Source organism: Dipodomys merriami, unplaced genomic scaffold (genome assembly GCF_024711535.1).
Source record: "Dipodomys merriami isolate MVZ:Mamm:240054 unplaced genomic scaffold, mDipMer1.0.p SCAF_31, whole genome shotgun sequence".
Lineage (NCBI taxonomy): Eukaryota > Metazoa > Chordata > Mammalia > Rodentia > Heteromyidae > Dipodomys > Dipodomys merriami.
In genome coordinates this window covers 3742862-3755772 of record NW_027204604.1, presented here as the reverse complement: position 1 = coordinate 3755772, position 12911 = coordinate 3742862, and the positions used below count along the sequence as shown (strand labels likewise).

The window sequence follows — 12911 nt, the reverse complement described above, 5'->3', positions numbered from 1 at the left end:
AGTGAAAACAGGGGTTATACCGTGGGAGAGAGACATACAAAGCAACAAAACAATCACCTTATAAATATGTTAGAAACAATAGCAGGAAAGAAAAAAAACCACTTTATCTTGGGGTTCATTTCGCCTAACACCAACTTATCTGACCCTTTCTGCTTGTCTCAGACATATACTAGTTATTGCAAATAAGGGAAACCATGGGACCTATGTTTCTGTGGGCCTGGCTTACTTCACTTAATATAATTTTTTCCCAAGTCTTTACATTTCCTAACAAATGGGGCAATGTCATTCTTTCTGATGGAGGCATAGAATTCCATTGTGTATATATACCACATTTTCTTGATCCATTCATCTACTGAGGGGCATCTTGGTTACGGTAAATAATGCTGCAATAAACATAGTTGTGTTGGTAGCTTTAGTGTAATCTTGTTTGTGATCATTTGGGTAAATGCCCAAAAGTGGGATTGCTGGGTCATAGGGGAGCTCTATGTGGAGTCTTTTGAGGAACCTCCATACTGCTTTCCAAAGTGGTTGAACAAGTTTACACTCCCACCAACAATGCAGTAGGGTTCCCTTCTGGCCCCATCCCCTCCAGCATCTGTTGTTATTAGATTTCTTGATTATAGCCATTCTAACTGGGGTGAGGTAATATCTCAATGTTGTTTTGATTTGCATTTCTTTTATGGCTAGAGAGGTTGAGCATTTCTTCATGCATCTATTGGCCATCCTTCTTTCCTCTTCAGAAAACTTTCTCTTTAAGTCTTAAGCCCTCTTATTTATTGGGCAGTTGTTTCTTTGAGGATTTGTTGTTGGGGAAATATTCTGGTTTTTTAAACATATCAACTCTTTGCAAAGATATCTTTGATCTTTGATAAGACTTTGGAGCTTTTGTCTTTGAGGGTCTTATAAATAGACTTTTCCTATGAGACTGATTCTTTAATAGACATACATACAACCAGCAGTTCAAAGAAATGTTTCTTGAAGGAAAAAAAGATTGCTTTGTTTTGACTCTACACAGGCCAATATTTGATTCAAGTAAGAACGCCTAACTTCACTGGGCACTTAAAGGGAAAATGTGATTCTTCTCTGACAGAAACTCTGCTGAGGATTCCTATTAACTCAGGTATTGTAACTCTTTGAACATTTGTTTTGATTATAACCAGCAAAATATGTATTCCAGGAAATGAAGAAGGAAAATGGTCTCCTTAGGAGTCAGTCTGAGCAGAGGGCCAGAGAAGTCTGCCACCTGGAGGAAGAACTCAGGAAAGTCAAGCTGTGTTTAAACCAGAGCCAGAATTTTGCAGAGGAAATGAAAGGTGAGTGAACTTAGGGTGTGAAAATTAGTTCTCTAGAGTGTGAGGGCAGATGGATGGCTTAGGACATTGAATTTTTTTTTCACATGTTTACCCAAAGAGATGCCTATAGTTGCTGTGGAGGAAGTTTTTTCTCTCCCACTGTTGAGTTTCTCCAATGATGATTGAACTTCTAAACATTGGAACAAATTGAATCCGAAATGAATGTCTCTTACTACTTTGAAACAGAAGGGTAAATATTTCCCACACAAAGCTATATCAAGAGTGCTGAGTCTCACCCCAGACTGCTGTTCTTTGGGTTTCAGTGCTGTTCATAGCATCCACACAGTTCTCACTCATTGCTGTTTCCACTAAAATGGAAAAACCTGATTAAAGACATGTTTTCCAAGACCATTGCATTTTGATGACTGACTTTACTGAATGACTTTAATTTCCTGATTTTAAAGTAAAAAAAAAAATGTACCAGTAAATCCAACATTTGTTTTAAAATTGTTTATGTCATATGTGTTTTATATATATATATATATATATATATATATATATATATATATATCTGGGTGTACATATACATATATATGTATGTATTTTTATAAATATAAATTTATGTATGTATGTAATATATACACACACATAAACTTTTTCTCCCCATTGTGTTAGTGTTTGCACATCTAGGATTTCTTTCTAACTCTGAAACATATGACCCATGAATATATGTCCTGCTTCTTTATGACCAATTTCCTTATTTTTAGAGGATCTTCCTATGTTGCCCAGGATGGTCTACATGATCCTCTTGCTTAGCCTCCTAAGCAGATGAGACAGAATCTCCCCAAACTGGGATTATAGGCATATGCCACCAAATCTAACTCATGTCACTTTTTTTTTTTTTATTTTGGTGCCAGTCCTGAACTTGACCTTGGCCTGGGGTACTATCTTTGAGCTTCTTTTCTTCAAGGCTAGTGCTCTACCACTTGAGCCGCAGTTACACTTCTGGCTTTTTCTGAGTAGTTTATTGGAAATGAGATTCTCATGGATTTTCCTTCCCTGGGCTGGCTTCAAACTGCGATCATCAGATCTCAGCCTCCTGAGTAGCTAGGAATACAGAGGTGAGCCACCAGTGCCTGGCATCATGTCAGTTTATTAGTTTGTTCTTAATTTTTTCCCTTTATTTTTGTAGTGCTAGGAAGGGAACCTAGGGCCTTATGCCTACAAGGCAACTACTGTGCAATTGAGCTACACTGAAAGCTCTAGTATTTAGAATTCTTATAGAACAGATATTTATTAAAAACGACTATATATATATATATATATACATATATACCTTTTTAATTTTTATAGCTAAGAATGCCTCTCAAGAAATCATGTTAAGAGATCTTCAAGAAAAAATAAATCAGCAAGAAAACTCCTTGATGTTAGAGAAACTGAAGGTTGCTGTGGCCGATCTAGAAAAGCAGCGAGATTGTTCACAAGATCTTTTGAAGAAAAGGGAGCATCACATTGAACAACTGAATGATAAGTTAAGCAAGATAGAGAATGAGTTCAAAGCTTTACAAAGCGCTTTGGAGTTAAAAGGGAAAGAATATGAAGAGTTGAAAGAAGAGAAAACTCAATATTCTCATTGGAAAAGTGAAAGTGAAAAACTTATCAGTCAGATGGAATCTGAAAAAGAAAATTTACAGAGTAAAGTTAATCACCTGGAAACCTGCCTCAAGACACAACAAATAAAAAGTCATGAATACAATGAGAGAGTTAAAACACTAGAAATGGAAAGAGACAACCTAAGTGTGGAGATCAGAAACCTTCACAATATTCTGGATAGCAAGACGGCAGAGGTAGAGACTCAGAAACAAGCATACATAGATCTGCAGCAGAAAGCTGAGTTCTCAGATCAGAAACATCAGAAGGAAATAGAAAATATGTGTCTGAAAATATGTCAGCTTACTGAACAAATTGAAGGTCTAGAACAGAAGCTTCAGTTCCTGTCAAGTGAAATAGTGACCAAGGACCAACATTACTTGGACTTGCATGCTGAATATGAGAGCCTCACGGGTCTGCTCACATCCAGAGATTCTTCTGTAGAGACAAATGAGGACCTGCAGAGAAGGTGCTTGGCACTGGGGCAGCAGTCTCTGATGAATAACTCCTTTGTAAATCAAATGGGAGAACAAAGAAGCACGTTTTCAGAAAGGAGTGAATGCCACATTGCTTTAGACCAGAGTCCAAAAAATTCAGCTGCCTTACAAAATAGAGTTGATTCTCTTGAATTTTCTTTAGAGTCTCAAAAACAGATGAACTCAGATCTGCAAAAGCAGTGTGAGGAGTTGGTTCAAATCAAAGGAGAAATAGAAGAAAATCTCACTAAAGCAGAACACATGCATGAGAGCTTTGTGGCTGAAACAAGTCAGCGTATTACTAAGTTGCAGGAAGATGCTTCCGTTCATCAGAATGCTGTCACTGAAACTTTAGTTGCCTTTGAGAACAAGGAAAAAGAATTGCAACTGCTGAAAGAAAAATTAGAAGCTGAGCAAGCAGAGACTCGGGAATTAAAGAAAAGCAACCATTTACTTGAAGACTCTTTGAAAGAGCTACAACTTTTATCTGAAACCCTGAACTCAGAGAAAAAGGAAATGAGTTCCATCATTTCGCTAAGTAAAAAAGAAATCGAAGAGCTGGCCCGAGAGAATGGTACTCTTAAAGAAATGAATGAAACCTTAAGTCAAGATAGAATGAACTTACTCCAAAAGAGTGAGGATTTCTCAAACTGTATAAAGGAACGAGAGAAAAGCATTTCAGAATTATCTAATCAGTATGAGCAAGAAAGACTTCTTTTACTACAGAGATGGGAAGAAATGGGTCATGCCTTAGAGGATCTTAATGAAAAATACCAAGCAGCAAAGGAGAAGAACACTACATTGGAATGCTTGCTAAATGAATCCACAAGTGTTTGTGAAAATAGAAAAAAAGAATTGGAACAGCTGAAGGAAACATTTGCAAAAGAACACCAAGAATTTGTCACAAAATTAGCTTTCTCTGAGGAAAGAAATGAGAAACTAATATTAGAGTTGGGGACTGTTCAGCAAGCCCTGAAATTGGAGATTACAGACATCAAAAATAGCTCCAAGAATGAGGCTGATAGCTTAAAGCAAGAAATCATCACATTAAAGACAGAACAAAATAAGATGCAACAGGAAGTTAGTGACTTATTACAAGAGAATGAACGACTAATGCAGTTAACAGCTAGTAAACGTGAACATCAGCTTTTAGAATTAGAACCAATTAGGGACTCTGTAGAAGATGCACAGAATGAGATGGATAAAAGCAGTCCCCAGTATCAGATGGATTTGGATGTTAAAGACATCTCTCCAGACAGTTATAATGCCCAGTTGGTTGACTTAGAAGCTTTGCTTAGAAATATGGAATTAAAGCTCAAGGAAAGCAAGAAGGAGAAAGAAAGCCTACAGCAGGAATTACAGTCAATTAGAAGAGAACTAGGAACTAGAGACTTAGAAGGCAGTCAGTTGCAGGACACAAGTGTCCTTAAAGATGGTGAAGTAGTAGATGCAGAAGTAAAATACTTTTCAGTGCTTCAAGACTTGTCAACAAGTCAAAGTGACAATGCTAACCTGCAGTGTTCTCTACAGGCAGCAATGAATAAGCTGAGTGAGCTAGAAAAAATGTGTGAGATTCTGCAAGTTGAAAAGATAGAACTTGCATCTGAGCTGAACGATTCAAGATCAGAGTGTATCACAGCGACTAGTAAGATGGCAAAAGAGGTAGAGAAACTAGTAAATGAAGTGAAGGTATTAAATGATGAAAATGGCCACCTTCAAAGTGAGTTAGTGAAAGAAGGGTCAGGTGGTGAGTTTAGCAGTCAGCATGAAGGGCAGACATGTGAGTTCATGACTCCTCCAGAAGATAGTAATTTGTCTGAGCAGTTGACCTTGTCACACAAAGAAGTTCAAGAGCACTTTGCTGAATTACAGGAGAAGTTCTCATGTTTACAAAGTGAACACAAGATCTTACAAGATCAGCACTGTCAGATAAGCTCCAAGATGTTAGAGCTGCAGTCTTATGTTGATACATTGAAGGCTGAAAACTCAGCTTTGTCACTGAATCTGAAAAATTTGCAGAGTGACGTGGTACAGCCGGGACCAGAGGAGGGGCATATTCCATTTCTGTCATTCTCTAGCCCCAGGCTGGCAAATTCTGGAGAATCTTCTTTTTACAAAGATGCTTTAGATCAGACTGGAGACATTTCTCTTCTGTGTAATTTAGAAGAGAATGTTTGTGCAGACCATTCTACCGTAGATGAAGTGTCATGTACTAGTCTAGGGGAGGAGAGTCTGACGGAGAAGGAAATTCCCTCTGCCCCCATGAAGAGTGTTGAAGAACTCGAGGTGCTCTGTCAGCTATACTTGCAGTCTCTCAAGAACCTGGAACAGAAAATGGAAAGTCAAGGCAGCATGAAAAATAAGGAGATTGAAGAGCTTGAGCAGTTACTGAGTTCTGAAAGGAATGAGCTTGAATGCCTTAGGAAACAGTATTTGTCAGAAAACGAGCAGTGGCAACAGAAGCTGACAAGTGTAACTCTGGAGATGGAGTCCAGGTTGGCGGCAGAAAAGAAGCAGACAGAACACCTATCCCATGAACTTGAAGTAGCACGACTCCAGCTGCAAGGCCTGGACTTGAGCTCTCGGTCTTTCCTTGGTACCGATGTAGACGATGTAAGTATCTAGATTTTTTTCTTCTTTTCTTTCTTTCTTTTGTCGGTTGTGGGGTTTGAACTCTAGGCCTGGGTGCTGTCCCTGAGCTCTTCAGCTCAAGGCTAGTGTTCTAACACTTGAGCCACAGTGCCACTAGTGGCCTTCTCTGTTTATGTGGTGCTAAGGGATCAAACTCAGGGCCTCATGTATGTGAGACAAGCACTCTACCGCTGAGCCACCTTCCCAGCCCCTTGCATGCCTTTTCTCTGTAGGACTACTAGGGTTTTAATAGATGTAGGTCAGATTGAATTCAAAATTGGAATATTGTGAGGAGGCAGGGGAGTTAAGGAAATAAAAAGACAAACATTTCAAGCAATCAGAATGAATAGATGTTAAGAAATACATTTCTCTAATGATTGAAACACTTTCTGGAAAATTACTAAAGATGCATCTCAGGTCTGGAAAAAATAATCATGGAGTCAAATCTTTAGAATTTGTGTTTTCATTGTAAGTTAATAAGACTTAAACAATGATGTAAACGGTGATAAAGCATTTTTAACCTCTTGCATGTTTCAGACCATTTTTAAACAGTATAAATCTGTGATTTGGTGTCAATAATTAAAAAAAAATTACCTAGTACATACTTTTTTATTTACTTTATGACCTTGTCTTTTCTAGATGACTGGCATAACTAATAATGTGCAATATTGACTCTTATTCTGTCTACCTCTCTGAGGTTGAGGGGGTATGAATTATGACATAACAGTAAGCATGGTGAGAAGAACAGCTCCCCATTTTATAGATGAGAGGAAAGTAAGGCACCCTGATAGAACTTATCCAAGAATAGTCAAGTAAATACTGGGCCAGTATGAAGTAATTGGGCTTCAGATCTGGTCATGAAATCTCACTGTCTTTTCCTATTTAAAAATATCATTAGTAAGCTGGGTGCTGTTGGCTCATGCCTGTAATCCTAGCTACTCAGGAAGCTGAGATCTGAGGATCATAGTTCAAAGCCTGCGTGGGCAGAAAAGTACCCATGAGACTTATCTCCAATTAACCACTCAAAAACCAAAAGTGGTGTTGTGGCTCAAAGTGTTAGAGCCTTGAGCAAAAGAGTTCAGAGACAGTGCCTAGGCTCTGAATTCAAGCCCCATGACTGACTCCCTATACCGCCAAAAAATCATAAATATTAAAGATGAAAGCTGAACATTTTATATGGAATTTGTTAGCCTCTTATTTGTAGATCACAAATTTTGTATTCAGAACTATTTAGAATATTTGTAGCAAGTAAATAAAAGGTGAAATTTCAGTGTTAAGACCTAGTTGATAAAATAACTCAGGTTATGACCTTGCTTGGTGCTTTGCATGTAGGTGGGACTTAGAGAATGTTTATGTTAAGTATTTGATCAGAGAGAGAAGGCTAGAGGACGCGGTGGAAAATAAATCATTTAGACAGCTGTGCATTGCAGAGGCCAGGTGCCATTTTCTATAAAGTAATAAGGTTATTGATTCTCTTTTGATTGTTCCCGAACCACAAAATAATGTATTCTTGTTATATACTATGGTTATAGGCTATTCGGGGCCAACACGATAACTGTGACATAATAGAATCAGAAGGAAGTACTTCAGAAACTACAGAAACAATACCAAAGGAGGACACTGATCAGATTTGTGATAAAGATACTCAACAATCCCTTAGTCTAGAGACTGGACAAATCATTGAGACTGATGTAGTCCACCTTACTGGAGAGCGTTCTGGTGAGCAGTCCTCAAAGATGACTTACGGGACTGAAGTGGAAGACAAAACTCAGTGCCATTCAGAATGCAGTTCTGAGTTTTCATTTTCTGCTCCAAATGCCTTGGTACCCATGGATTTTCTGGAGAATCAGGTATTCATCGAGAATCTCCAACTACAGGTCAAAGAAACATCAAATGAGAATTTGAGATTACTTCATACAATAGAGGACCGGGACAAAAAAGTTGAAAGTTTGCTGAGTGAAATAAAAGAATTAGACTCAAAACTTGATTTACAAGAAGGACAACTGAAGTCCAAGATTGAAACATGCATACAACTGGAAAAATTAGTGGAAGAACTCACGAAAGAAAAATCTAGTTTAGATGAAAAAGTAGAATCCTTCCCCTATGATAACCAGGCACTCTGCCAGAGACTAGAAAGTTCAGAAGTTCTTGGTTCTAATGTAGAAATGGGCTCAGATGAATTGTCTTATGAAAATATGAAAGACATTGCAGCCAAGGGAAATGGTAGTTGGAGGGATAGATTTGTTGATTTGGAGGATGAGCTGAACAAGATCAAGTCTGAGAAAGCTACTGTTGAACATCATGCAATCTGTGTGGAAGCTGACTTAGACAGAGTTCAAGCAGAGAAGCTGTGTTTAGAAAAAGATAATGAAAATAAGCAGAAAGTTATCACTAGTCTTGAAGAAGAACTGTCTGCCATCACAAGTGAGAGAAACCGGCTTCATGAAGCATTAGATAGCACATCCAAAGAACATGAAGCACTGGATCAGGTATCTGAAAAGATGAAGGAGAAAATACAAGAGCTGGAGTCTCTTCAAGCTGAGAGTCTCCATCACATTCAGGTGGTGGAGGCCGAGGTCAAGGACAAGACAGAACTCCTTCAGACTCTGTCCTCTGAGGTAAGCAAGCTGTCGGAAGACAAAGCTCATCTCCAGGAGCAGCTGCAGAGTGGGCAAAAGGCCTCAGAAGCATTGTCATTGGCAGCTTGTGAGCTGGAGAGCCAAATCAGACAACTGAATCAAGAGAAGGAATCACTCACCAGGGAATCAGAAAGCCTGAAGGCAAGACTGAGTGAGTCAGAATGTGAAAAGCTAACCACCTCCAAGGCCTTAGAGGTCGCACTGATGGAGAAAGGAGAGTTTGCAGTGAGATTGGGCTCAACCCAGGAGGAGATTCATCAGCTCAGAAGAGGCATTGAGAAACTGAGGGTCCGCATTGAAGGTGATGAAAAGAAGCACCTCCAGGTGACAGAGGAGCTGAAAGCCAGTCATCGAGAAAATGATTCACTGAAGGACAAAGTGGAGAATCTGGAGAAGGAATTGCAGATGTCAGAAGAAAACCAAGAGCTGGTGATTCTTGATGCTGAGAATGCCAAAGCAGAGATGGAGACTCTAAAAGCACAAATAGAAGCAATGACTGAAAGCCTAAGAGTTTTTGAAGTAGACCTTGTCAAAGTTAGGTCAGAGAAAGAAAATCTTACAAAGCAGCTGCAAGAAAAGCACAATCAAGTGGCAGAACTAGATGGATTGCTTTCTTCATTTAAAGGTCTTTTGGAAGAAAAGGAGCAGGCAAGAATACAGATGAAAGAAGAATCTAAAGCTGAAGTGGAGATGCTTCAAACACAATTGAAAGAGTTCGCCGAGGAAGTAGCAGCCTTGTGTGATGACCAAGAAATGGGGAAGAACATGGAGCAAAGTTTAGACCTGCAAGGGGAGGAAATGCCTCAGCTGAGAAGTAGCATTGAAAAGCTGAAAGCGCGCATAGAAGCTGATAAAAATAAACAAGACCACGTCTTAGAACAACTTAAGGGAAATCAGCGTCATGTAGATCTGCTTCAAGATAGAGTTGGGAACCTTGAAAGAGAACTGGAGTTAGCCGCAGAAAAACAAGAGCATGCGATTATTGAGGCTGAGAATTCCAAAGCAGAGGTAGAGACTCTGAAAGCAGAAATACAACAGAGGGCCCAAACCCTGCGAGCTTTGGAATTAGAGATTCTTAATGCGAAATCTGAGAAAGAAAAGCTCACCAAAGAATTAGAGAAAGAGCAAGAGCGAGTATCTGAATTAGAAACACTGAGTTCTTCCTTTGAAAACCTTTTGCAGGAAAAAGAGCAAGAAAAAGTCCAGATGAAAGAAAATGCTGAGAGACTTCAAATGCAATTGGTAGAGCTCAATGAGAAAATGGTAGCTTTGTGCAATGATCAAGCCACATATAAGACTAAAGAACAGAATCTGAGTGCTCAACTCGATTCTCTTGAACTTGAGAAGACACAGTTGCTACGGGACCTCGATGAAGCCAAAAATAAGTGTATGACTTTGCAGTCTTCTGTGAATGGCCTCATTCAAGAGGTAGAAGATGGCAAACAGAAACTAGAGAAGGAGGAGGAAGAGTTCAGGAGGCTAAAAGACCAATTTTGCACCCAGGAGCAGCTGATCTCTAAACTATCCCAGGTGGAAGAAGAGCAAAGACTTTGGCAGAAGCAGAAGCTGGACCTGGGAAGTCTGACCATGAAGCTGGAGCAGAAGGTCCAAGGGCTCCAATCCAAAAATGACACTTTGCAGGACACCTTCAATGCACTGCAGAATTCCTACAAGGATCTAGAGAATGAACTCGAATCGATGAAAATGGACAAAATAGCCTTGGTTGAACAAGTAAGTGTCTTTCTGTGTTTGCATTTACTTATGTCAGATGTGGAGGACATCGCTTTTTGAATTGTAATTCTTTCCAGACAGTGTCTGCTGCTCTCTGGAAAGGTGCTCTGCCACTTGAGCCACACACCCAGTCCTTTTTTTTTTTTTTTACTTTGTATTTTTCAGGTGAGATCTTGGAGCCAGGTTCCTGTAATTTTATCTTCTCAGGAGGCTGAAATCTGAGGATTGCAGTTTGAAGCCAGCCTGGGTAGAAAAGTCTTTGAGACTCTCATCTCCAATTAACTACCCAGAAAAGACTGGAAATGGCGCTGTGGCTTAAGTGATAGAATACTAGCCTTGAGCACAAAGAAGCTCAGGGACGGTGCCCAAGCCCTTAGTTCAAGCCCCAGTACTGGCAAAAAAAAAAAGTCTTGGTTTTTGTATGGGGTGGGCTTCAGATTCCTACCTACCACTTTCCTACATAGTAGCCATGGTACATGTGCCTATGCCTGGTTTACTGCTTGAAACAAGGTTTCACTAACTTTTTGCTCCAGAGTTGTCCTCACGCCATCTCTCCCTGACAATTAGTTTGGATTACAGTTATAAGCTACTGATCTAGTCTCTTTATATGGTTGTGGAATGCTGGAACATATGTTGGCCCAGACAGTAGTGATGGCTTTGATACTTTCCTGTGAGACATTTTTTTTTTTTTTTTTGTCGGTCGTGGGGCTTGAACTCTGGGCCTGGGCGCTGTCCCTCAGCTCTTCAGCTCAAGGCGAGCGCTCTACCACTTGAGCTACAGCGCCACTTCCGGTTTTCTGGTGGTTTATTGGAGATAGGAGTCTCACGGTCTCTCCTGCCCGGGCTGGCTTTGAACCGCGATCCTCAGATCTCAGCCTCCTGAGTAGCTAGGATTACAGGCGTGAGCCACCAGCGCCCGGCCTGTGAGACATTTTTATTGTTTGGATTAAGTTAGTAATGTCACAGCTCCACATAGGAGAAGTTTCATATAGGAACCAAGCTTCCTGGTCATTATGGTTGCTTTATAGTATATCAAAGTGGAACTGCTGTCTACCAGCTGAGAAGCACTGCTTGCCACAATCTTAACAGATACTAGGTAGGATCAGAAGAGATCCCCTGACTTACCCTGCCCTTGTCATCTTTAGGAGAAAGAACTTGTAAAGATACAGACATATTTATAGAGCACTCATGCCCCTGGGCATCTTGGGGGCTTCTGCTTTGAGCTTCCTTCTTCGCTATACAGTCTCTTGTTTTGCTAGCTGATGATTTAAGGGACAATCTGCCATCAAAAGGCACAATATTAGAGAAGACATTACATTGTGGCCCACTCTGTTTACTTAGTGATCTAGGAAAGGGATTTCTGTGTTTACTGAACAGATTAAACAAAAGAGTCTTGAAAATGCAGTCCATCAGAAGGTTGTATTTTCTAAGATTTTTTTTAGGTTTATGGACATCTTGCAAGAGGTGAGATAACATAGACACCTATGCAGCATCATCTTTTGGGAGCATGTGCAAATAGTAGGTCATTCACTGGTTTTTAACTAATTGTAGCATGTTCTTGCAGATTAGGATGGCCTGTGGGGATTACTAAAGATCCAAAAACTGATAAAATCCTAAACCATTTGGCACAGAATTGTCTCTGATGTTTAATTCAAAAGAATACCTTTCTAAAGGATTTTAAGATTTAACACTATTTGTCTTTGATTTTCTTCATTCCTCTTTTTTGTTAAAATTTTGCTGAGAAGAGAAAGCAAGCTTACTAGTAGGTTCTGGGGATACTATTTACTCCATAGTGAATTAGTGAATATTTAGGTTCCATTTTATTATTGGATGCTAAAGTTAATGTCATGAAGATGTTGGGTTGGAGTAGATAATTTGAATAAAGTAAACCATCCAAAACAGATGCTAATAAAGGTTAAATTTCAGGTTAACACAATGGCTGTAAAGGAAACTGAACTGCAGAGGGAAATGCAGGAGATGGTTCGGAAAACAACTGAGTTGAAAGAAGAACTGAGTGGTGAGAAAAAGAGGCTAACTGAAGAATTAAAAGTGCTCGCAGAAGAATTACAGAGCAGCAAAGTAAGTTGCCCCTGACAGATTTATTACTCTGTTATTATCAGTGTCCATGAACTGTCATTCCATAGCAATAATTATCATTGCTCTGATAATTTGTTATACACACACCTTATGGTTTTTGTATCAGACTGGTTTATTGGCTTTTGAAAATAACACAAGCTTATATCATGTTCAGATTTGTAGTAATCTCTGCCATCTCACACTAACAAGAGCTTCAAAGGTGCCACGAGACACCTTGTTAGGAGCTATGTGCATATAATGCTAACCAAGTGAATGGATGTGGTGGCTCAAGACTGTAATTCCATTTCCTGCAGAGGCAGGAGAATCTTGAGTTCAAAGCCAGCCTGGGCAAAGTTATTGAGACCCTGTCTCAAAACGAAAGTGAAAACAAAAGTCTAAAAGTATAGCTCAAATAA

The 12911-nt window shown here is 39.5% G+C and overlaps 1 protein-coding gene across 2 annotated transcripts in view; it reads left to right on the top strand.

Annotated features, from left to right (window-relative positions):
• The window catches only part of Cenpf (centromere protein F), a 49340-nt gene that overhangs the window by 27883 nt on the left and 8546 nt on the right, over positions 1-12911 (top strand). For both annotated transcript variants that reach the window (XM_070041503.1, XM_070041502.1), the window contains exons 11-14: positions 1178-1313; positions 2646-6031; positions 7582-10419; positions 12346-12498. In XM_070041503.1, the coding sequence (XP_069897604.1) occupies positions 1178-1313; positions 2646-6031; positions 7582-10419; positions 12346-12498 (6513 nt within the window). The remainder of the gene's footprint in view (positions 1-1177; positions 1314-2645; positions 6032-7581; positions 10420-12345; positions 12499-12911) is intronic.